The sequence below is a fragment of the Protomyctophum bolini genome (assembly GCF_963924005.1).
Source record: "Protomyctophum bolini genome assembly, chromosome: 2".
In the NCBI taxonomy this organism is placed as follows: Eukaryota; Metazoa; Chordata; class Actinopteri; order Myctophiformes; family Myctophidae; genus Protomyctophum; species Protomyctophum bolini.
The window spans coordinates 14,458,218-14,480,720 of NC_137863.1; the positions used below are offsets into that span (position 1 = coordinate 14,458,218).

General features: G+C 41.3%; 2 protein-coding genes across 4 annotated transcripts in view; both read left to right on the forward strand.

Annotated features, from left to right (window-relative positions):
* Positions 1-1,632: 1,632 nt before the first annotated feature.
* Positions 1,633-9,196, forward strand: LOC308334722 (tubby-related protein 1-like). The gene is made up of 10 exons (XM_080791526.1): positions 1,633-1,748; positions 2,484-2,603; positions 2,942-3,136; positions 3,575-3,657; positions 4,147-4,311; positions 4,440-4,552; positions 7,202-7,310; positions 7,391-7,489; positions 8,241-8,412; positions 8,661-9,196. Exons 2-10 carry the CDS (start codon positions 2,558-2,560, stop codon positions 8,792-8,794), a joined length of 1,116 nt encoding a protein of 371 aa, XP_080647652.1. The 5' UTR covers positions 1,633-1,748; positions 2,484-2,557; the 3' UTR covers positions 8,795-9,196.
* Positions 9,197-11,890: 2,694 nt separating this feature from the next.
* tead3b (TEA domain family member 3 b) overlaps positions 11,891-22,503 on the forward strand; it is a 36,067-nt gene continuing 25,454 nt past the window's right edge. For all 3 annotated transcript variants that reach the window (XM_080785065.1, XM_080785066.1, XM_080785067.1), the window contains exons 1-2: positions 11,891-12,043; positions 12,376-12,519. The gene's annotated coding sequence lies outside the window, so the exon portion shown is untranslated. The remainder of the gene's footprint in view (positions 12,044-12,375; positions 12,520-22,503) is intronic.

The following is a 22,503-nucleotide window of genomic DNA, read 5'->3' on the forward strand; positions in this document are numbered from 1 at the left end:
TACTCTATGCCGAATTGAAGTGGACTCGGTCCCAGACGTATTTTTTTCTCCCTGGAAATAAAAACGTCTGGGTTTCCGAGGCTAGTGTTCCATTAACAATAGGTTTTTATGATGCTCTAAAATTGAGGGCAGAACTTCACCCCATAGTGTCACTTTAACCACCTGATGATGATTTAATTCAGTTGTCTTGATGTTCAGTATATTATTCAGATTTTAATTATTAAAAATCAACACCATTGATCCACACCCCGGTCCGCGGATCTGTAAACCGTATACGATATGGTGGCAGTGGCACAGGGACCTGGGAAGCAGATGGTCCCTGGTTCAAACCCAACTCCTCCTGACATTGGGCTGTATTTTGCGTGTCTTAAGTACCAGGTCTTATTCCCTAACTTGAGTAAACTAAAGACCTAGAGGCGTGATCAATGCTCTTTGGCCACTCAGAATAGCCAAATGGCATTGATCACGCCTCCAGGTCTTTAGTTTACTCAAGTTAGGGAATAAGACCTGGTACTTAAGACACGCAAAATACAGCCCATTGTGTCATAAGTGTCCTTGAGCAAGACGCTGAACCCCTAACTGCTCCCAGCAAGCTTGTGCATTGCTCTGTTGCCTCTACCATTGGTGTGTAAATGGGTGAATGCAATGTATGTTGTAAAATTGCCAAATCAATGCACACAGTAAGGATAGAAAATGTTCTTTTATTTGACTGCTGTCGTATTAAATACTTTTTTCCTCCGTCATTTCCCTTGCTTACATTTCTGTGAATTTGTGATGGTGAGTACGGTAATTATAAAACATATTGCTCCCAACATATCAGTGGCACTGACATATAGTAAATGCATACTGATATCTTACTATTAAAGCTACATACAGTACACTTGCCTGTCTTTCTCAATCTCTTTTTATTTGTCATATTTTGTGCCCTGTACTTTCCATCTCCCAAAAGTCTCATCCATGGTCTGTTTCTGATTTTCTCAGCAAATTGACAGAAACCCAAAAAGAAAAAGGAGGAGGCCAATGGCACGGCAGAAGCCAAGACCAATGGAACTGAAGCCAAACCCAAGAAAACAAAGAGCAAGAAAAATGAAGACGGGTCAGGGGAGGAGACGTCTGCCATTCAAAGTAAGATCACATCTCCGATAATGCAAGGGTTTCCTTTGAAGACTTTCTTTAAGAGATTTATGTCCACAATGCTGTTTATTCACATCACATTACGGTCCCTCTCTCCAAAATGATAAAAGATGGGAAGAAGGTGAAGAAAAAGAAACCAGACAAGGACAAAGAAGATGCAGAGAAAGATGCAGAGAAAGAGCCAAAGAAGAAAACCAAAAGTGCACCAAAGAAGAAGAAAGGTAAGCCATCAACACACTGTTAACTGGACTAATGTGTCAATGGTTCTCAAATGTTTTAATTACAAATACCCCCCCCATAACTGTGAGAGTGTACAAATGGAACCAAGTGGACAATTTGTACTCTCTCTCTCAGAGTTACGGGCCTGTGAGAGTCCATTTGGAAACCCCTCAAAGAATTCCCCACTTTGAGAACCACTGGTGTAATGTGGCAAGGAACCGATGAAGGTTTTTCAGCGTATGATTTGGTATGATCGTTTTGCATTTTTGCAGATTCAGACACTGAAGACGACGATGACGAAGAGGCCGCGCTCAAGAAGAAAGCTAAGAAGAAGACTTCAAAGGACAGTTCTCTATCTACCACTTCCACCAAGGAGAAGAAATCTAAGTCTAAAGGTAGGGCAATAGAATTACTCTGAGGTGTGTGTGTGTGTGTGTGTGTGTGTGTGTGTGTGTGTGTGTGTGTGTGTGTGTGTGTGTGTGTGTGTGTGTGTGTGTGTGTGTGTGTGTGTGTGTGTGTGTGTGTGTGTGTGTGCGTGTGCGTGTGCGCGTGTGTGTGCACGCATTAACGTGCGTGAGACCAGACTTATGTTGGTAAGAGGATTAGATGGTTTCATTGTGTAATAGTGAGTGAATGGAAACATTAGCTCAGCAACAGTGATGGTACACAAGTTGTTTCCCTGCTGGGTAAACAATTAACAACTTGTTTTTATATCTCGCAAATGAGAAATAATCTAATCAGGCATTGGTTAGGCTTATTTATGTGACATGTATTACAATCTTCTGTTCTGTGTAAATGGCAGCACATTTGTCAGTTTGTTCTACTTGCTGCCAAAAAGATAATAAAACAAATACCAATATGATCACCAAAATAACTAAATTGTTAATTGGAGCACAGCAGATAATGACAATGTTCATTACAGCGCAACCAATGAATTAGCCTACAATGTCCCTGGTTTGGTTATAACCGGATACCAGTATTGCCTTTGTCTTTCTACCACTGTGCGTTCAGATTCCTGGTCTCGTCAATCTTAATAAAAAATAACAATAAAATGTTTGATGTATGTCATATCACACTATGATCCGTAATTCAACAAATGATTATTTTCCTTTTCATTTCATTTCTTTCAGAAGATAAAGATTTAGAAGGAAAAGAAAAGAAATCCAAGTCCAAGGAGAAGGAGAAGAAGAAGGAACCAGCTTCTATGTTCCAGATAAATGGAGATAAAGACTCAAAAAGCAAGAAGAAAGGTGAATAAATGTTGAAGTTAATATAAAGAATTATAACAAAATACATGACTATTTGTTTCTGCCTTAATCATATCTTGTTCTTGATGTGTATCGTCAAGCCAGAGAATGGATGAACTTGACTAATTCTTAGCAATCGTGACAAAGTTCTAAGATGCTACAAAGTGGTCTTTTATATCAATAAATATAAAAACTACTGTTATGGACTACTATACATTAAAACTGCCTTTGGTCTGAAATGCCTTTCTATCATCAGTGAAAGACGAGGATTAAGTACATCAAAGCAAATAAGAAACAGATCTTTCAAAATTGTTACAAAATGTTTTAACATCCCCGTGCAGCTGCCAAGCCAGACAGCGAGGACAGTGAAGAGGAGACCAAGTCAAGCAAGTCAAAAAAGAAATCCACTTCAAGCCCGGTGTCCATGTTCCAAGCGGGAGGAGACAAAAACAAAGACAAGGACAAGGACAAGGACAAAGACAAGGACAAGGACAAGGACAAGGACAAGGACAAAGACAAGAAGACTAAGAAGAAAGGTCAGTGAAGTTTTTTCCACTTTCAATCTGTTGAAACCCTTGCTAAAATGACCCCAAACCCCATATTTGATAATCAAATATCCCTTTAAGTTTAAGGTCTTTACACATGGACCGTGACGATTAAACAATTTAAAAAATGCGTCTGCAACAGATACAGGTTGATGCTTTGATTCATGATGAACCTCGTTCCGCATAAGAATTGCATGGTTTTATCACAGCGTAATATTCAGTCTGTGTGGATGTGTTCATGATACAGACACTATTTCCAGGTGAATTACCGCTATTTGCACGAAAACAACACTTTTGGTGTATATGTGTTGAATGCTGTGAGTTTCTTTTTAGCCCTGCTATAAGGCTTCTTGGGACCACCACGTGAGGCTTTTTGTCTGAGTTTTGAGTCAAAGACGCATCTGATGTACATGTTATTGTCTGTCTCAGGAAAAGCAGAAGACAGTGATGACTCTGACTCAGAAAAAGATAGCAAATCCAAAAAGAAGAAGGGTAAAGGGAAAAAGAAAAAGGTATCTTTCCTTGTGAGTGATGTGATTTTAGCAGTAGTGGAAAAAGTACTCTGATTTGTTACTAAAAGTAGCAATGCGACAATGTAGATATAATCTGTTACAAGTAATTGTGCATGCAAAACTGCATTCTAAATTTAGCTTGCGTGAAAGTACAAAAATGTATTTATTAGCAGATCTACAAGCTGTGAACTATTTTTGAATATACAAATGTAAAGTAGGGCTAAGTAAGTGGTTAATATATATTTTGTAATAATAATAATCTAATTCAACAAAGTAACTTGTAACTAGTATTTTCAAATATTTGAGTAAAAAGTACAATATTTACCTGTGAGATGTAATGGTGTAAAAAGAATTGTACTTAAGTACAATAATTTAGTAAATAAATACTTACGTTACTTTCCACCACTGGATTTTAGCGTTATGTAAACACAGTGCCACCTTGAATCAAGACGTCCATATTGATGCCCATGTGTTTCTTCTTGCATCCAGGAAAGAGCTCCATCACCTGAGATTGAGTTTGACAACCTAGAGGAGTTTGTCATGCAACCTTCCCCGCAGGGCGTTACAGTGAAATGCAGAGTGACTCGTGACCAAAGGGGCATGGACAAGAGTATGTATCCTACATACTACCTTCATCTTGATAATGAGAAAAAGGTCAGTGTTCTTTGTGGGCATTGAGAGCAATCATGATTTACTCTTTCTAATTGATATTCCAAGAAGTACATATTATAAACTTTATTCATCCTATGTTACAATATCAGCTACATTTATGTTTTTTATAGACATTCCTGTTGGCTGGAAGAAAGCGAAAGAAAAGTGCCACTTCCAATTACCTCATCTCCATTGATGCCACAGATTTGTCAAGAGGTGGAGAAAACTTTGTCGGAAAGTTAAGGTAGGCCTGTACAGTGTTCACTGTAAATCTGTTCTGTAAATGCACCAAGTCTCTGTGTGTAGGTCTGTACGTCTGTAATCCGTTCGCCCCACCGACACACGCGTTCCACACCCCCACAGGGAATGCAGTGCCCGGTGTCGAGTCGGTCGGACCCACGGTTGTTTACTTGTTGTACACAGATGCTAAGGATGTTATTTAGATAGATGCTAGGCTTGTTGTCTACTTGCTACATGCTTGTTAATTGTTACTTCGTAGCACACACTTGTTTGTCTTAGCACTCCAATTACCTGTTGGTTCTCATGCTCCATTCACACCAGCAGCAACAAAAGCTACAAAACGAACAAGAATGGCCAGCTACGTTTCTGCTTTATTGCTCAAGCCACACTGTGTAAGTCTCCACCATGGGGCGCCTGCTGTGCATGCCACATATAGACTTTGGCCTGACAGCGTGTCGCATGTTCGAGTCCCGTTCATGACGACCTTTGCTGCATGTCTCTCCCCTTCTCTCTTTCCTGTCCTCTATGGACAGGAAAGTATGTTTTCAGTTTTGCACTCCGTCCGTCCGTCCGTGTGTCTGTCCGTCTGTCTGTCCGTCCGTCCGTCTGTCTGTGGACAGCTAATCTCTGGCACCGTTGGCTTGATCGCAGCCACACTCTGCATACACACTCCCGGGATGCCAGAGCTGAACCTCTGCCTCAAATGTTCCACATTGGCCTGTTATAGTGCCACCAGGAGGCCACTTTTTGCAAAACACTTTTTTTCACAGTACACCTAGAGATTTTGTCCAAACATCATGTAAATTGGTACACAGTCTCTCTATAGCCATTACACGAAACGGGTCTTTCAGATATTTCATACTCTATCCTGATTGGCTAAGATTGGCCCCCAAAGATCGCAGGGTGCTCTGTTTCGAACAAAACGCTGCACATCATGAACACATTGTGTGATTTCTGTGAAATTTTGCACGCACATTCCCACTAGGCTGAGGAAGAAATGCCACAAATGTTTCAACTCAGCCTCATGGTGGTGCTATAATTGGCCGATTCGTGTTTTTACCTATAACTGCACCAATCTGTGTAAAACCTTGTATGCACACTCCCTAGACCTAGAGGCTAAGGAAAAACCTATGCCTGTTATTTTTCACATGTGGTCTTTATATCGCCACCAGGAGGCCAACATATGTAATTGTATCCAAATTACGCAAATCAGTACACATGATCTCTGTGGTCATGTGATCAAGATGGGTTTGTTTGATTTCTCATATTCCACCCTGATTGGCTAAGATTGGCTTCCAAAGTTTGCTGGAGTGGCCCATTTTGTATAACCTGACTCCGCCAGCTGGTGGCAGCAGTGAGTTCCTCCTCCTCTTTCTCGGGCAGAGACGATGCACTCCGAACTAAATCTGATCGGAGCAATATGCGGCCGTATGCGGCCACTAGAGGCGGGATCAACGTGATACTGGTGACATATTGAAACTGTGCCACAGCGCAAATGTAAATACAACCTAATAAGACTACAACTCGAAATTATTATGGAGATATCAGATTTTTGTCCCTCTGCTTCGCGTTCATCGTTTCTGCTTGAGAGAGACCAGATGCAGGTAGAAGGAGGGAACTTGTGATACTGCCGCAATCTGGCAGAGTCAGGTTACGTTTTGTACAAAATGTCGCAAATCATCAACACAGTGTCTGATTCCCACTAGACTGAGGAAGACGTGCCACTTGACATTTTTCAAATCAGCCTCATGGTGGCGCTATAACAGGCAGAGTCGCGTCTTTACAAATAACTGCACCGATCTGCGTAAAACATTGTATGCACACTCCCTACAGGCCAAGGAAAAACGCCCACTTATGTGCAACACTTTTTAAATATTTTGTTATTCTTCCTTACCGAACGGAGAAGGGCAGTGTGGTGAAACAAAAACATATTATTGCGTGATGCTTCATTGCGTCACTGGAGCACTGAATAAAGTTGAAGCTAGCTCAACTTTTTTTGTCGCCCTCACACCTGTCATGCAGAGAGGTGTCAGTCGCTGGCTTTCATTATAAAACTATTAGGGCCCGGTCCGGGCACCGGGCTGGTTATCCAGCCTGACAGCGTGTTGTGGGTTCGAGTCAACTGTGAGTGGACGACACCATAAAGTATTACACTTGTTTACAAGAGAGTCCACCATTTTCAATTCATCATAACATTTAGAGACGTACAAATATACACTTCTAGCCAAAAACAGGAAATCATCATAGAGGAGGTAAAAAGGTAAAGATATAGTAGGGTAAAAAGGGGATTCAGAATTTACGGGGGCCAGTTTCGAATGGCAGCCGTCCATAGGTGCCCTTTGAGAGCGGTTTTGCAAGGGATTTGCATGTCTTAATAACTGTTGGTAGGGCGTTCCACATTTTGGTGGCATAGGAGCGAAATTAATTTAGTCCCTTGTTTGTGCCGAATCTGGGTTGCACATGGTTTGAACTCCCTCTGGTGTTGTGCGTGTGGACTTCATTGACATTAAGGAAGTATTTAGAGAGGTACATGGGTATCTTGGTGGTGTAGCGAATCTTGTGGACCATTGATAAAACTAATTATGCCCTTGTAGTTGTAGAAAGATTCTACATTGTATCATTAATCCATTCATGATCTTTCTTTCATATCTAGGTCAAATTTGATGGGAACAAAATTCACAGTGTTTGACAATGCTCTGAATCCAGACAGAGCTCTACCAGACATGTCCAATGCTCGCCAGGAGTTAGCTGGCATTATTTATGTAAGTAATTAACACACCACCAATATAACTACTAAATTTGACTCCCCCAAATGTGTTCTTAAAATAAATCCTGATTTCAGGAAACCAACCTGCTGGGAATTAAAGGGCCCAGACGGATGACGATCGTGATTCCAGGAATGGATAAGGACAGTGAGCGGGTTGCTGTACGACCCAAAAGCGTAAGCATGCTGCATCTGATCCAGAAACATAAGCATACTGCATCTGATCCAGAAACATAAGCATGCTGCATCTGGGGCGGCAGTGGCTCAGGGGTAGAGTGTCTGGATGGTAACCACAAGGTTGCCAGCTCGAACCCGGGCTCCCCCAGAGTTAGTGTCCAAGTGTCCTTGAGCAAGACTCTGAACCCCTAATTGCTCCTGATGTGCTGGTTGGTGCCTTGCATGGTTTCCGCTGCCATCGGTGTGTGATTGTGTGTGTGAATGGGTGAATTGAGGCACAATCTATGTAAAGCGCCTTGGATAAAGGCGCTATATAAATGCACCATTTACCATCTGATCCAGAAACATAAGCATACTGCATCTGATTCAGAAACATAAGCATACTGCATCTGATCCAAAAACATAAGCATACTGCGTCTATACGCAATATATACGGAAGTATACTTTTACAAAAGAAGTATACTTTTACACAAAGATTGTTGTTTCTATGTTGTAGATCCCAGGAAGAGTTTTTGATTGATTGATTGATTGATTGATTGATTGATTGATTGATTGAAATATTTATTAACAGTTTGCAGAATTACAGTACATTTCAAGCACAACTCAATACAGAGACTGTTAACTGTGAGTGGAGTAAGTAAGCTAGTGAGTAAGCTAATACGAATCTGAATAAACAATAAACATCACATTAGGTTCAACGTCAAGAAATAAATAAAGTAAGTAAGTTAATGTGGCTCATTCCTTTCTCCAGGACATTGATGGTTTGTTGTACAGGCACCAGGCCAGAAGAATGGAAAATCTAATCGAACTTCATAACAAGACCCCCGTGTGGAATGAGGAATCATCGTCTCATGTGCTGAATTTCAATGGCAGAGTCACTCAAGCCTCCATCAAGAACTTCCAGATAGTCCATAGTAAAGACTGTGAGTACATTAAATATCACAACCAACTGGGTTTTAATCTGGCATGACCTGCTACTCTTGGTGATTACAATAGTATTTTGGAAAATCTAAAAGATTTTATGAATGATCATTTAATGCACACTATAGTATTGATCTATCATTCATTAGTCTGTTTCTGTGTTTGGTCTGTTGTCTGTTATGTATGTATGAATATATATCTATATACATTTGTTGACATTCACTGAAATTATCACATTTTCTCCCTACAGTGGACTATATTGTGATGCAGTTTGGACGAATAGCTGATGATATTTTCACACTGGATTACAGCTATCCGATGTGTGCTGTACAGGCCTTTGCAATTGCACTCTCAAGTTTTGATGGCAAATTAGCCTGCGAATAGCAGAAAATTGTAAGCCTCCAGGGGTTACTCAACAAGCTGCCACCACTGATGTCTGGTGTACATGATATATTATGCTCACGCCCAAAACAGACCAGTCTTCAACTCAATACTTCATACCATGGGAGGTAGTATGAATGATGGTTCATCTTTTGAGACAGACTTTTACTTTAGTTTTTTTGGCTTCACAAATTACATGTCAGCTTGTCAAGTCATCTCATTTGACACAATGGGCAGAAGAGGACCCTGTTTTTTGCCTTGGTAAAGGGAAAGCAATGTCTTGATTTCAAGTCAATTTAAGTGTTTTGAGTAAAACACTGACTGAAAGACTTTCGCCACTCCAAAAGACTCCAGCAACTGGAGAATTGAAGACTTTTATGGGTGGATGATGCTAGCCTACACCTCAATAATGAAATGTTAATCTACATGTTGTCTTTATATTGTATTGCGGTTTGTTTAAAATGTGGAATTGGTGGTTCTCACCGTTTCATTGTTTTGTTTTGATGTTGACGAAAATGAGTGATGTCACTTTCAGAATCACAAGTAATTTGTTTGAATAAATATTCAAATATCAAGTTATGAATGTAAGTTTTTTTGTAGATTTTTCCAATAGAGTTAACCCCAGCGCCATCGCTACGTATACGCACAATACACACTGCGAGTAGGGCAACACGTCGAGGGGGGCAACAAAAAGTGGCAAGCCGACCCTCATAATAACAATTTTCTCTGCAGCTCCGCCACGTAATAGCGCACGACCCTGTGTGTGTGTCCTCACAAAGGGCTAAAGTAGCCGATCTGCATGAGATAACGCAGCGCTGTTGTCTGGAGGGGGCACATGACTATAGAGATACTGTGTAACGATTTGTGGGATTTCGGACAGAATCTGGAGGAGTAATATAAGAAAAATGTTTTACAAATGTCGGCCACTATAAAATGCAGATGTGAAAAATGCAGGCCAAAGGTTTTTCCTTGGCCTCTAGGGAGTGTGCATAAATGTTTAACGCAGATCGGTGCAGTTATAGGCAACAAATTGAAAAATCTGCCTCATGGTGGCGATATAACAGGCCGTTCTGGAAAATGCAGGTTCATCATTGGCATTCAGGGAGTGTGTGCAAAGTTTGGCATCGGCCGGGTTAACGGTGCTGGAGATTAGCTGTACACGGACGGACGGACAAACCGACGGATGGAGTGCAAAACATACTCTCCCCATGCCTTCGGCCTGGTGGAAACAAAAATGGATGGATTTTGGAAATTAAGTTTTGATTAAGGTCTTGCGATGAGTTATTGTATACATTTTAATTTAGTTAAAGTTAGGGTAAGTGATTTTCTTTCGTGAAAATAAGTGCTCTATATTTTGAAATCATTGCTATAGTGTTTGTTCAGTAACAGGGGTCTCCCTGTCTCTCCAGCTCTTTATAAAACGGAGAATGCATTTGAAATTGGAAGTGATGATGACACAATGAAATGGGCAGACACAATTAAAACTGTCACAGGGAGACCCCCTGTGACACTGCAGCAATGCAGAGTGTTATTAAAAACATTTTGTTTTAAATATGATTTACCCTATCTTTAAAATTACTCAGTGTCTGTCTGTCTGTATAGATATAGGTTAGGTGGGAAGGGCTGGGGTGGGCCTTGAGGATTGTTCAAAATATGCTAGAGGTCTAACGCTCCAAAAAGGTTGAAACCCAATGGAAACATTTTCTAATAGTGATTTGGGACAGTGTCAGCATCAGACAGTTGGCAGAAAATATACACAAGCTTTGTTTCTGTGGCAAGATGGATGCCCACAGCCCCACCACACTGTTTTTCAGTTGGCTGCCTGAAGTATTGAGAAATACTTGCTCTCAGAATGAAAAACCTGTTGGGCCAAGGAACTCAAGAGCAAGCGAGAGGCGTGTATTCTGCCTGAACCTGCTCAGGCAGTTGTCCAAACTCGCAGATTCAATGAAGCCTAAAGCACTCAAGGTTTCTGGACAGATGTTCATACTGAGTTATTCCTTCATTATGGCAAGCATTTAAGGATTATCCAATCCAATCCACTATATTTATATAGCACATTTTACAAACACAATGTTTCCAAAGTGCTGCAAAAGAGAAAATACATCAAACAAACAAACAAACAAAATGTAATAAATAATAATAATCATAATAATCATAATAAATCTAAAACATAAAAAACATGAAAATTAAAACATCAACTACCAACAAGGAGACTCAAGGTCCACAGTTCAAGCTGGATGCCAAAGTAAAAATAAGATGATTTAAAAGTTTCAACAATATAAAGCCAATTTGATAAGGGTTAGGTTAGGAGTCATTCCATATATCATTAGTATGAGCTATATGAGCTACTAATGTGCTGTTGTTTTGGTAATGATACAGTAGCTTAGGTACAGTAATGTTTGTAAGCACAGTAGCCTGTCTGAATTCTGGATTACTCTGTGCTGATTTTGGAGTATGAGCAAAGCAATATATTAGGTGCAACTATATTGCTGGCCAACAGAAGGAGCTATTGCTAAATGAAATACATGCCTATATGTCTCAGTTTTACAGCTGAAAGCTTTACATTTACATTTGTGATGTAAGGAAGGATTGGTAAACAGTAAAATCATCAGTGTTAATCCCTTTGTAGCTATGCAGTGTACAGATGCAAGTGGACCCTATAGGGGTCTATCTATAATCCATATAGTTAAATTTAAATTGACACTGAGTGTATGTACCGGTATCTACGTCACTTATTTCCAAACGAACATTATTCTGGGGTGCAGCAGCCCGCATACATGGATGGGACAATGATTTTGCTATACATAAGTGCCACATAATTGATAATAAATGCATGGGGAATAGCATGAAGGCTACATTGTTCTCTTTTATCCTAATATCTACGCGCTGAAAAGCCTATTCTAGTATTGATGTGATTACTCTTTTGATCAACTTTCCAACCCAGTGTGTACTGTGTAGCCTATGTAATGTGTAATTGAATCAGTAGAAGTGTTGAGGGGTGGAGAGCACAGTGAAGTCACTGCCCCCAACCCTGTTGATTGACGCTCAGCAGTGGCTCCTCCTTAGAACTTTTTTCTCCCTTGGTTTTCCAGTGCAGTGCGTTGATTTCATACCAAAGTCATACTTAACATTCCACTTATACTGTCAAACCGGGAGAAATATTACACAAAACAATAAGGCGCCAAAAAAATCAAGTATTAAAAATTGACAAGTTCTCACACTGAAAGGAGAGGTGACTGACAAACAAAGGTAAGTTTGTCCATGGATTTGCTTTTCTTTGTTTAAGAGCGTTTCTTTCGCTGAAGTTTTCATTCCGCTCTAGTCTCTCGGTGAAGTTTTCAGATCTTTGTCATTTTTTACATTTTTCCGCGGAACTCCCTGCGTTGGGAGGAGAAGAAAGAATGAATTGCAGATCATCTATTGTGTTTGGACTTTCTCAGTGAGCAGGGATATATCTGACAAGCATTGTATAATAGTAGTAATACTAATTAGACGAGAAATAACATAATAATCGTGCCATTCGTTTGACAATGGGCTACATACATTATAGGACCAACATGTTTCTTTTCTCTTTTACACAGTTGATATCTGGACCCCATTCCTCTAAACTTATTCCCCAGAGGAATCGATTATTTACAACATCGGGTGACAAACGAGAGAGAGACAAAACCATTTGGAGAAATAAACGTCATATTCGGAGAGCTAAATTAGACTACATCCCATCGGTAAGTGACGTTCAGTTTTTTTCGCAGATCGACATGAGTTAGCTACTTAATGTTAACACTGATTTATTGTGTATTCTTATCCTATGGAGGAAGGTCATACTACTATTCTGTGTCAAAAATAACTTCAACTGCATGCTCTTTCTGTGTATGTTGGTACATACTTTAAATGTTTTAACTATATCCTGAATAGTTGTCATTTTTCAAGATGACATAAAACTGTCAAAATATGTCAACAACACTATAGGCTATGGCTTAATGCCTATGCCTTTAGTGAGAATATAGCGTACACACACAATATACAAATAACGTCTAATATAGCCTACTATAGAGATAGTAGCCTATTTATAAAATACTTAGGCCTACTTTTTCATAAATTAAGTGTTATGTAAATTCCTCCTCCCACTACAAAACACAATACAGCATTATCACCTAGAAATCGCAGTCATATATTGTTTCTTCGCCATTGTTTCTACAAATTTGTCAGTGACTTCAACTTCCAGCCTAAGTTAATTGTTGTCAAACAATGCATTGGGAGGAAAAAAGAAAATGGCCTTGTTGCTTTTCCAATATATTAACATGTTATGACATTGACATTTTAATGCATTTGGCCTACTGTCACTTATTATTTTAAAATGCACTTCTTTCTTTCTTTCTTTCAAAATGTTCTCTGCCAGAGAGATGATGATATAGCCCAGTGTAAAGTCTTTCTAAGTACATAATTCATAGGTGAGGATTTGAGATGTATGGCCATATACACTCAGCTAATTGTATAATTATATGAATAACACCATGGCAGCACCTGTTCATAGTTTGCTTTGCTGGCTAAGCTTGAGTAAACACTTTGTTCTTAGCCAAATGCCTTGGCTGATTAGAAAATTAAAATGATGGTGTGATGTTTGCAGTTCCCCTCCTCAGAGTAATCTACAGTCATAGGGGCTGGAATTGCACAATTAAATCACTGCGACTGTGATTCAGGTTTGGTTAAACAATAGAATGCTGTCTTTCAGGTTGGACAAAGTAAGTAGAGTATAGCCTCTCCACAAATCAGTTTGGTTACTGCAGGCGGGTACTAGGCAGTCTGTTTGCATGCTTCATTATCCACTGTTATAATATCTTGTATGCTTTTTTTTTTTTTTTAAACATCCAAATAAGATTATCAGGAAAACAAAAAAAAATGTCCTCCTTCCATCACATCCATTTTATTTGGTCAAACTATGGAGCATTCAAATAAATTCTTACTTCTTTGTCTGATGAATGCAGCTGTAAATCAGGATGTGACAGACAGGCTTGTGGCTAGGTCTTTGAAGCCAGACATTCTATGTTGGAGCTGCACTCTGACTTTCAAAAAACAAACACCAAACGAAGCTTCGTGCAAACATTAGGCTATGTCTGCGATATTCCTCCTAGTTGTATTTTTTTCTTTCCCAATTTGTAACGTATTTGTTTCAGGAATTCGAATTTGCATTTTAAGTAACATAAACAGAAAATCACCCAGTCCTGGGAAAAACTACTAGTCAACTAACATGTGGAAATAGTGTTCTGTAATTAGACAACCAAAAAAAAGTTAGACCAAACAATGCATCCTCGGTAAATGAAAGACGCTAAGTTGCCTAATAATAGATTTTGATGCTGAAGGGTAAATCTGGAAAGGATTAGCATTTTGCTGGTTTGACAGATTCTCTTCATTGTGTTTTTGCAGCATGAATACATCAGGCCTCCCAATACACAGTCAGGTCTGTTTTATGGACGACTTCATAACTTCTCAGTCTGTGTGGGTTTACCACATTCCCCATTTACATCTGTGAGATTTACATGTGAAAGCTGTACAGCTCCACTAATGTCATAGGGGTCAAACAGATTATTGGAGGAATATCCTCTTAAAGTGACCATTTTCTCTCCTTTGCTCCCAGCTGTATAACCTCAGGCCATTAACCAGAATAAAGACTTGATTAACAACATAAGCCCTAATGCGTCCCTATTCTGGGCGTTATAGGCGAACATTCTTACTAATACAGTAGGTGAACAAAAATAGCAGATATGCTATTTTGGGTCAATTGAAGTAGTTTAAACTTGGATCATTTTTGTACTCATAAGTTATGTTACGTAGGGTAATATTTTTCAAACATGCACAATTGAAAATCCTGCTTACTTTTAGAATAAATACGGCTTCCTTATAGCGTCAGAAGTGTAGTTGTATGTTCCCTCTGCTTTGCGTGATGGTGTGTGCGTCTAAGGATGTTGAGCCTATGAGAATGCTTACTCTGTATGCGGGTCTGTTGACCGTTTGTCAGCAGCTTCGCCAGTTTGTGTTAAACCCACAGAAGAATGGCTAATGAGCTCTGTCCATTTGTGCAGACGTTGGTAGCCTTTTAGCACCATCCCCAGAGGTGGTCATCCAAATAGTGGCCACTTTTCCTTCTGTAAACAGAGACGTGAACAAATAACACTTTGGGTGAAGACCCAGAGAGGGTAAAGGGGTCGCAAATTAAAAAAGCATTGAAGGCAATATAGAGTAGGCCGATATTGTGATTGGACCATAACCCTAAATTTGACCCTACAAAGTTGCAAGATTTATTATTTTGTTTTGTTCACAAAAATATACATTTTGTTTGCTATAAGATAAACCAAGAGAATAATATTCTTTATATTCCAAAAGGTGGACGTCATATTTGTCAACATTTAAAAAAGAAATTATAAAAAAAATTCAGTCAATGACTTAGTTATCTACTAGAAATGAAAAAGTTCCTTCATTTGTTTCAATTTTTGTTTTCTACTAGTATTGTATAAAACTTGCCACCACATTGAAAATGTTTCAAATGTGTCTTAAACCACGTAGCAATTATGACCCCACTCTTAAAGCCCCCCACAATTCAACGCAGTTCATCAAAATTGTATTCTAGTTAATGCACTGCACATGTTTACATATCCTCCAACCATGAGGCTTTAACAGATAAGATTTCTGGCCTCCTGTTCTGACCACTCAGGGGAGGAGCTGGGGAGTTGCCTAGAACACTGTAGCCTTTGTGTCAGATGTCCCCAAGTTGCTGAACGTTTCAGTTGCTCTTTCTCTGGCAACTGACTGTTAAGAGTGATGATCCACGCAAATGACCACTATAATAATAGGAGACAAAATGCTGGGAGGATATGTGCTGGTTTCTCTGGCTACTGGGGGTGTGGTGTCCACTGTCCACAAGAGATAGTGGGCTCCATGATGGGCCTGGCTGTCTGGTCATTCAGAGGCTGGTGTGTGTGGCCTGTGTGCTGGATTGAAGCTCCAGTGACCCAAGCCCACTCATGTGAAACCCCTCTAATCCCTTCAGCACAGAGGGTTTTGGGGTTGGAGGATGACCCCCTTCTACATCACAGAGTAATTCATTTTGTCTGTCTGTAACGTAATACATCACAGGTGTTCAAGATGAGAATGATAATGCTATCATGTGTGCTATTTATAATGGAGAGTGAACCTAGTGCTAAATTCATTCCCGGTTCAAGCTCTAAATGTCTGATCTTATTATTAGTATTCTCTCTGTGAAAGTCCCCCTTTATAAGGCCCCCGATTATAACATGAGTGGTAATAATAATAATATGAGCATAGCACTTTGAACGCCTTGTTCCATGAATTTATATGGTTTAGATGAGTTATTACTAGTGTGTTCTACTGCAAAGTTATGCATGTCTTAAAGGTTTCACAGATTATGGCTTCAAACCACTCGCCTCACCACAAAATGACCGATTCAGCCAGGGATGGCTTCTCCGCTACGTTTCTCTGGAAAATTTCCGATTAAAATGCTGAATCAGGCCATAAAATAATCACTCTGGCGCACTCGTTCCCCCCACTCACTTTGTGTCAGTCTTTCCCTCTTCGGCCGGATTAAGGCTTTCATTCTCTCAGTGTGACAATTCAAGGTAGACTACAGTCTGTGCCACGCAGCCTTAAAGTAGAACAAGGATTTAATGAATCCGGACTTGTGTTAGTTAGATGTGTGATACTTGTTTAAGAGCAAGTCTGCCAAGTCTCTTGGTGACTCACTCCCTTTTTGGGAAACCAATAACCTCTTCTTGCCTCAGAACATTATAAGTCCATTCTTAAGTAGCCTATCGCACTGCATATGGTTTGGTTTGTTTACAGAAGGAGACATGATTCAGTTATGATGATTCTTTGAAATGTTTACGTTTGAAGAGGGCTTTAGAAAAGGATTTCAGATTTCTTCCAAGCGCCCCAAAGTGCTCTTACACAGTGAAATGCGGTTGCTCATTCTCACACACTGAGGCGTTCACTGAACGCCAGTGTTTTTCTTGGGCATCCAAGTGGTATCAAACTGCAAATGTTTTACTTGACAGTGTGTGTGTCTGTCTGTGTGCATGCATGTGTGTGTGTATGCACATGTATGGCTATGTGCGTGTGGGGGTGTTTGTATTAAATCGTGCTTAAGCGCACTCATGTGCCATGGCGTGCGCACGTGTGTGTGTGTGTGTGTGTGTGTGTGTGCGTGCGTGCGTGCATTTAAGTGTAAGCGAACCTCTCTCTTTCTGCCTGTTGCCGTGTGAGCTGTTGGCCATCCAGCCCTCCTCTCACTCTCAGCTCTGATTGTTTCCTGAGCGCCGTGCCAGATAGGAAGTAGGAGGAAGTTATTGGAGGAGCTGGAGGGAATTTATTAGGGCCGAACACAGACAGAGGAGGGGGCAGGGGTTTTGGGGGGTGTACGTCTCTATATCCTAATTTATTCTTCATTGCACAACTGTGTCGCACATTTTTCTTTTTAACGAAATGTGTCATGCTGTTAGCTTGAACAACATACATTCGGCGAGCGACACCATTGTCATGCGAAGAGATGACTCAGAGATGTCCTTTCGCTCAGAAATCTGGGGCAGGCGGCATTGTCAGAGGCATGTGTGTTTGTGTGCGATTATACCTACACTGTTGAGGGCCAAGGCACTGTTGAGTTCCTGTCAGAGAGCAGCCTTCCTGGCCTGGGCCTAAAATGTTTTCTTTATCTGTAATCTGACCTTAGAGAGCAGCTGCTCTTTCTAGCGCCAAGTCCTGTTGTTCCCCTGTCAAGTGTGTGTTTGTGTGGCTGTTAATGTGTGGGGGTCTCGGTGAGACACCAGTTCTTGTGCCCTACATCTGTGCACACTCTTCAACGACAGGAACAGGGCTTGTGATTTTATAGGTTTTTTGATATGTTTAGTTTTGGGCATATTTTCTTGTTGTGTGCTTCAGGGCATGGTGTATCAACGGAGGGCAGATGTAGGTGTACACGACTACTAGGCAGTGGGCTTTTCAGTTGGCCATTCACGTCTGTGCTCGGGGTGTCACGCCAGCAACGTGTTTCTCAGTTCTTCTGCCACACGGCGAGTTAACAAAGCATGCATTTTGGAACACACAAATAATCTGCTGTTTTGGTGAGAGAACAAATGGCGTTGCAGCCACGTGTTCTGCCAATGTGCTGTAAAGTAGGTGACATAATGTAGACTCATTGCATGGAAGAGGCTGACTTTTGGGGGAAATCTGTTAACAATCTGCTTCAGGAGAAGAATGAGTAAATTTGAGTCATGGAATCATGCTGTTGGATAGGAGAGGATAATTGACTAAACTATGTTTTGTGGCTCATTTTTGTTCATCACTTTGTCCAGTGGATTGAGTATATTACAGCTGTGGCTACCTAGATTTATGTCATTTCACTTTTCTTACCAATTCCACAATACAATAAATTACCAAACATAGCTGCTCATCTCTATCTGTCTGAACAAGTGACTGTTGTCATTTGCACAAAGCATTAAAGTGACGTGAAATCGGTTGACATCTTTGTGCACCTTGTTGTTATGTTGACCGTTTATTTATTTATTTAAGGAAGCAATTAATACAGTAAAAAAAAAAGTAGTAGTGAATATAGCAGACCTACAGCATTGTGAGCTTGCAGTGTGTGCACAAATTTGAGTCCTGGGGAATTTCTTTAGGTTTAGGGCATCTGGGGGCAGCATTGGTTGCCTCTGGCCGTGTGTTCTACTAGTATTGTATAAATATTGGCCGTGTGTTCCAATTAACACAACAGGCTCTGTGCATGAGCCAATCAAATGAACTATGAGAAACTGACCCATAACAGGGTTATAACACCTTGTGGAAAAGTGAACCGCAGTCATGAGCCTATTGAAGCTGGCAGGTGAAGGTGTTCTCTGTCGCTGCATTAGCAGGTTGGTCGGGTGCCTGTTCAGCAGGAAGTGTAACTAGGAGGGAGAGCATGTTCCTCTGCATGCCCTCCCGGTGAAAATCCTCACTGTCGGGTGAAAAGAAGCCCCTCGTCACGCGTGTCGAAGGAGACATGGATGTCTAGACAAGCTTCCCCAGACAAACAGAAGAGGTTGGCAGTGACAGGGACTATACTAAAACGGGGGACTGGTAATGACTGAATTAGGGAGAAAATTAAACTCACTCAGTGCCAATCACGTGTTTTGGGTTTTTTTCAAAGCCCATAGTGCCAATCACGTTTTTGTGTGTTTTAATTTTTTACACAAGATAGCGCTCTTAGCTAACCTATAATCTGCTATATGATATGAGTTGCTAACACTCGTCTCCCGTCCACTTCCATGTTCTAGAACGTCTCTATTTCTCTTCCTGTATCGTTCCACTTTAGCGCCGACCACAATTGCATTTTCAATGGGCTCTATATTGAACTGATGGACATATTTACAATCCCTTTTCCCCCGATCGCAGTAAAGATGAATATTCTGTAACTACTTCAAAAGTAATTTATATGAAAAAAGCCTGACACTGAGGGCTATTTTGGTACAATAGTCTTGGCAGCGAATGCATTTAAGAAGAAAAAACAACATAACATTTTAATTAAATAAATATTAAAATCAAATAAAATTGCAGTTGCTTTGACAAGTGACAGTAATGGAGGTTGCAGGGAAGGTCAACAAATAGTCTCTGGGCAACCTGAAGAAAGGTGGCGCTGGAGCTCAATTTCTTTTAAAACATATCTGGGAAAATCTGCAAACAATTAAGTAGGCAGAGATGCATCAAAGATGCAATGGCACGAATGGGGAACAGTTCAGTGCTGTTTTTTGGCTTGAGGTTGATTGATGTGTTAGTTCCAGCGAGTCCCAGGTTTCTCCACTCACAAACTGACGTGAGTGACACCACTTGAAGTTGCCCTATATGCCAGCACGTTGACGCACTCTTTCAGTATACCTGACGAAGCGGGGGGGGGGGGGACGGGGGGACGTTGTACTTTTTGTCCGCTCTGTTGTCAATAAAAACATTTGGGAGCTTTTAAAACGGTGTGCGGATCTCCCTCTCCTTCCTCAGTCATTTTTTGGATCCTGCACCCGTTGCAATTTGTGGATGTGCGTGCACCTCTTGACCATTTAGTTCCATGTCCACAGTCCACCTTGACACATGCTGTCCTCTGGTGTTCTACTGTTATGGCCCAATGGGCTTGCGTGGCTCATTCAGCTGATGGGATGTTTAGTCTCTGCGAAGACAGGATTTCTTTCTTTCATCCACTCCGTTTGTTCCTCAGTGTTAGAGAAGGGATGACTGTAATGGAGTTTTCCCAGTTCCCACCCAGTAGAACTTTCCTGTCAGGCCATAAAAGTCGTAGACATCTTGGAGGAACCTTTGAATCTAGACCTGTGTGAACATATTATAATTTCAGTCTGTAATAGAAAATAAACATTGCTGATCTGAAAGCATCAAGATGATCTCATCTTCAGTATATTATTAGAATAATGAATAAATGAAAGTTAATAGCCATCCAGTTTTATTTGCAGTGTGTGCTTCCCCAGTGATTTAGTCAGTATTGCTGCATAATACTGTAAAATCCTCACTGGTGACGATTTCATATCTTCTGCTCTCAGTGTGTTATCCTCAGAACACACACGTGTGAGTTTGTTTCACTCTCCAGCCTCCAAAGTGTTTTGCAAGGGGTTTCCTCCTTTTGGTGGCACATTAAACCAAATGTAGGTGATGGAATCCCTTCCCTTATTTAGGCTACAGCGACAGCTTTCCAAGTTCCAACGACTGGGCAGCCGACAGCAGAGTGACTCAGTAGAATTACTGGAATTCAATGGGACGTTTCACTGTAAGCTATCCTGTCTAGAAAGAAAAAGCCTTGAGAGAGAGCGATGCCAACGAAACTCTGTGGCTTTTGTAGATGGAGCTGGAGCGAGAGATAAGCTGTCCGCTGAAAACAAACGGCAATGTGATCGCCGCATAAATGCCTGAGAAACTGCAAGGAAGAGGATTCCGATGCATGAATGGTGGCGTTTTGAATGAATGCACGAGGTGCATAGCTCTGCAGCGTTATTTACATTCCTGCTGCACATTGGAATTCTGTAGCATGTTGGTCTCACCAAGTTTCATGGCCTGATTTCCAGAGAGTGGGAGGGGAGGTGTGTCTGTCTCGCCTGGTTCTGTGTTAAATGTGAGTGTAGCATGACATTCAGTTAAAAGCATTAAGTATACCCTCCCATCTGGAAACTGTGTGTGTGTGTGTGTGTGTGTGTGTGTGTGTGTGTGTGTGTGTGTGTGTGTGTGTGTGTGTGTGTGTGCGCGTGCGCGTGCGCGTGCGTGATTGTGTCAGAAGGTCAATGCTTTTATTTAGTGTCAACTATGAATACTGTAGGTGTGTCTCATCCAAACAGCTGATCTTAGAATTAAGCAAACATGTTGCTTTTACCATAAACACCATAATCCATTTATTTGGACTCTTCTATGTCCATTGAACCAGTGCTGCTTTTCTGATCCTGCCAGTGTCGATAATGTTATCGACAAAGGCATAAAGTCAAGTGCTTTGCCATCAGAATTTGTTCATTATCAAGTGCTTGGCTTGAAGTGAATTTGATTTAAATCCTACGATTTCACCACAAGATGTATTGAAACATGCCGCAGGGTAAGATAACTCGTTCTTCTAGTCATAGCCACTCCATGTGTGTGTCCATGGAGCTGCAGCATGGCTTTGTCTGTTCTGTGCTGATGTTGCATTCCAGCAGGAACAATCCCACTGTTTTCCAGACCCTGAAGTGGACTCCTAAATTGGACAATCCAACCCCCTCTCTGCACGCACATTATGCACACACGCAGATGCACGCGCGCGCGCACACACACACACACACACACACACACACACACCACCCACCCCCTTTTCCCTCCGCTCTCCAACCCACCCACCATCTAGCCCCCCCTCCCCTCCCATACATGCATCCCCTGGTCTCCTGTCCTTATTTGGGTAGAGACGCTCTGAGCGCTGGGCGGAGGGGTGGAGTGGGGGGAGGGTAGGGGGGTGGGGGCGTCGGGTTGACACAAGGGAGGCAGGAGGAGAGAAACAGTGAGCGGCTCACGGCTCTTTCTTAATAAGGACATGTCTGGAATTTAAGCCCCGCTCTCCGCGAAAGAGCCTCTCTTTTCACGGCACCCCACTTATGAGCGCACTCTCATCATGCACACTCGGGGCTCGATCGAGGCCGTCAATAATAACAACTTCATGTCGCAGACATCTGCTGTTCACATGTTATTCTCACTCTCAGTGGCCGCCTCTGTGTTTCCTCGGCTGCAATTGGACAGAAACAATTGAGCCAGTCACTCCTCCATCACATGAATTGTGCCACTCATGTTAGATTATTGCCGTGGCATGGCCAAAGCTGCCGGCCAACGCCACCTGTGCATTCATTAGGGAAAGACAGTGGGTTGGCTGAGAATAATTCCTTCTCTATGCTGTGGAGAGAAATGGGATCATTTATACACTGTACAGGCCGCTGTGTACCATACACAGCGGAGTCCCCACCCCTCAGGGGGCAAAAGTAATGTTGGGGTTTGGTTTACAGTCGAGGCATGGTCATCTTAGTCCATCCAACACTTCACTTCCAAATACAATATATTTAAAACCACTGGATGTATACTGTACTGTACACAAGATGCCTCGTCATCTAATAGTCAAATTGTGCTGGATAAAAACGAATGATTTTTGTAACCTTTCTATTGCA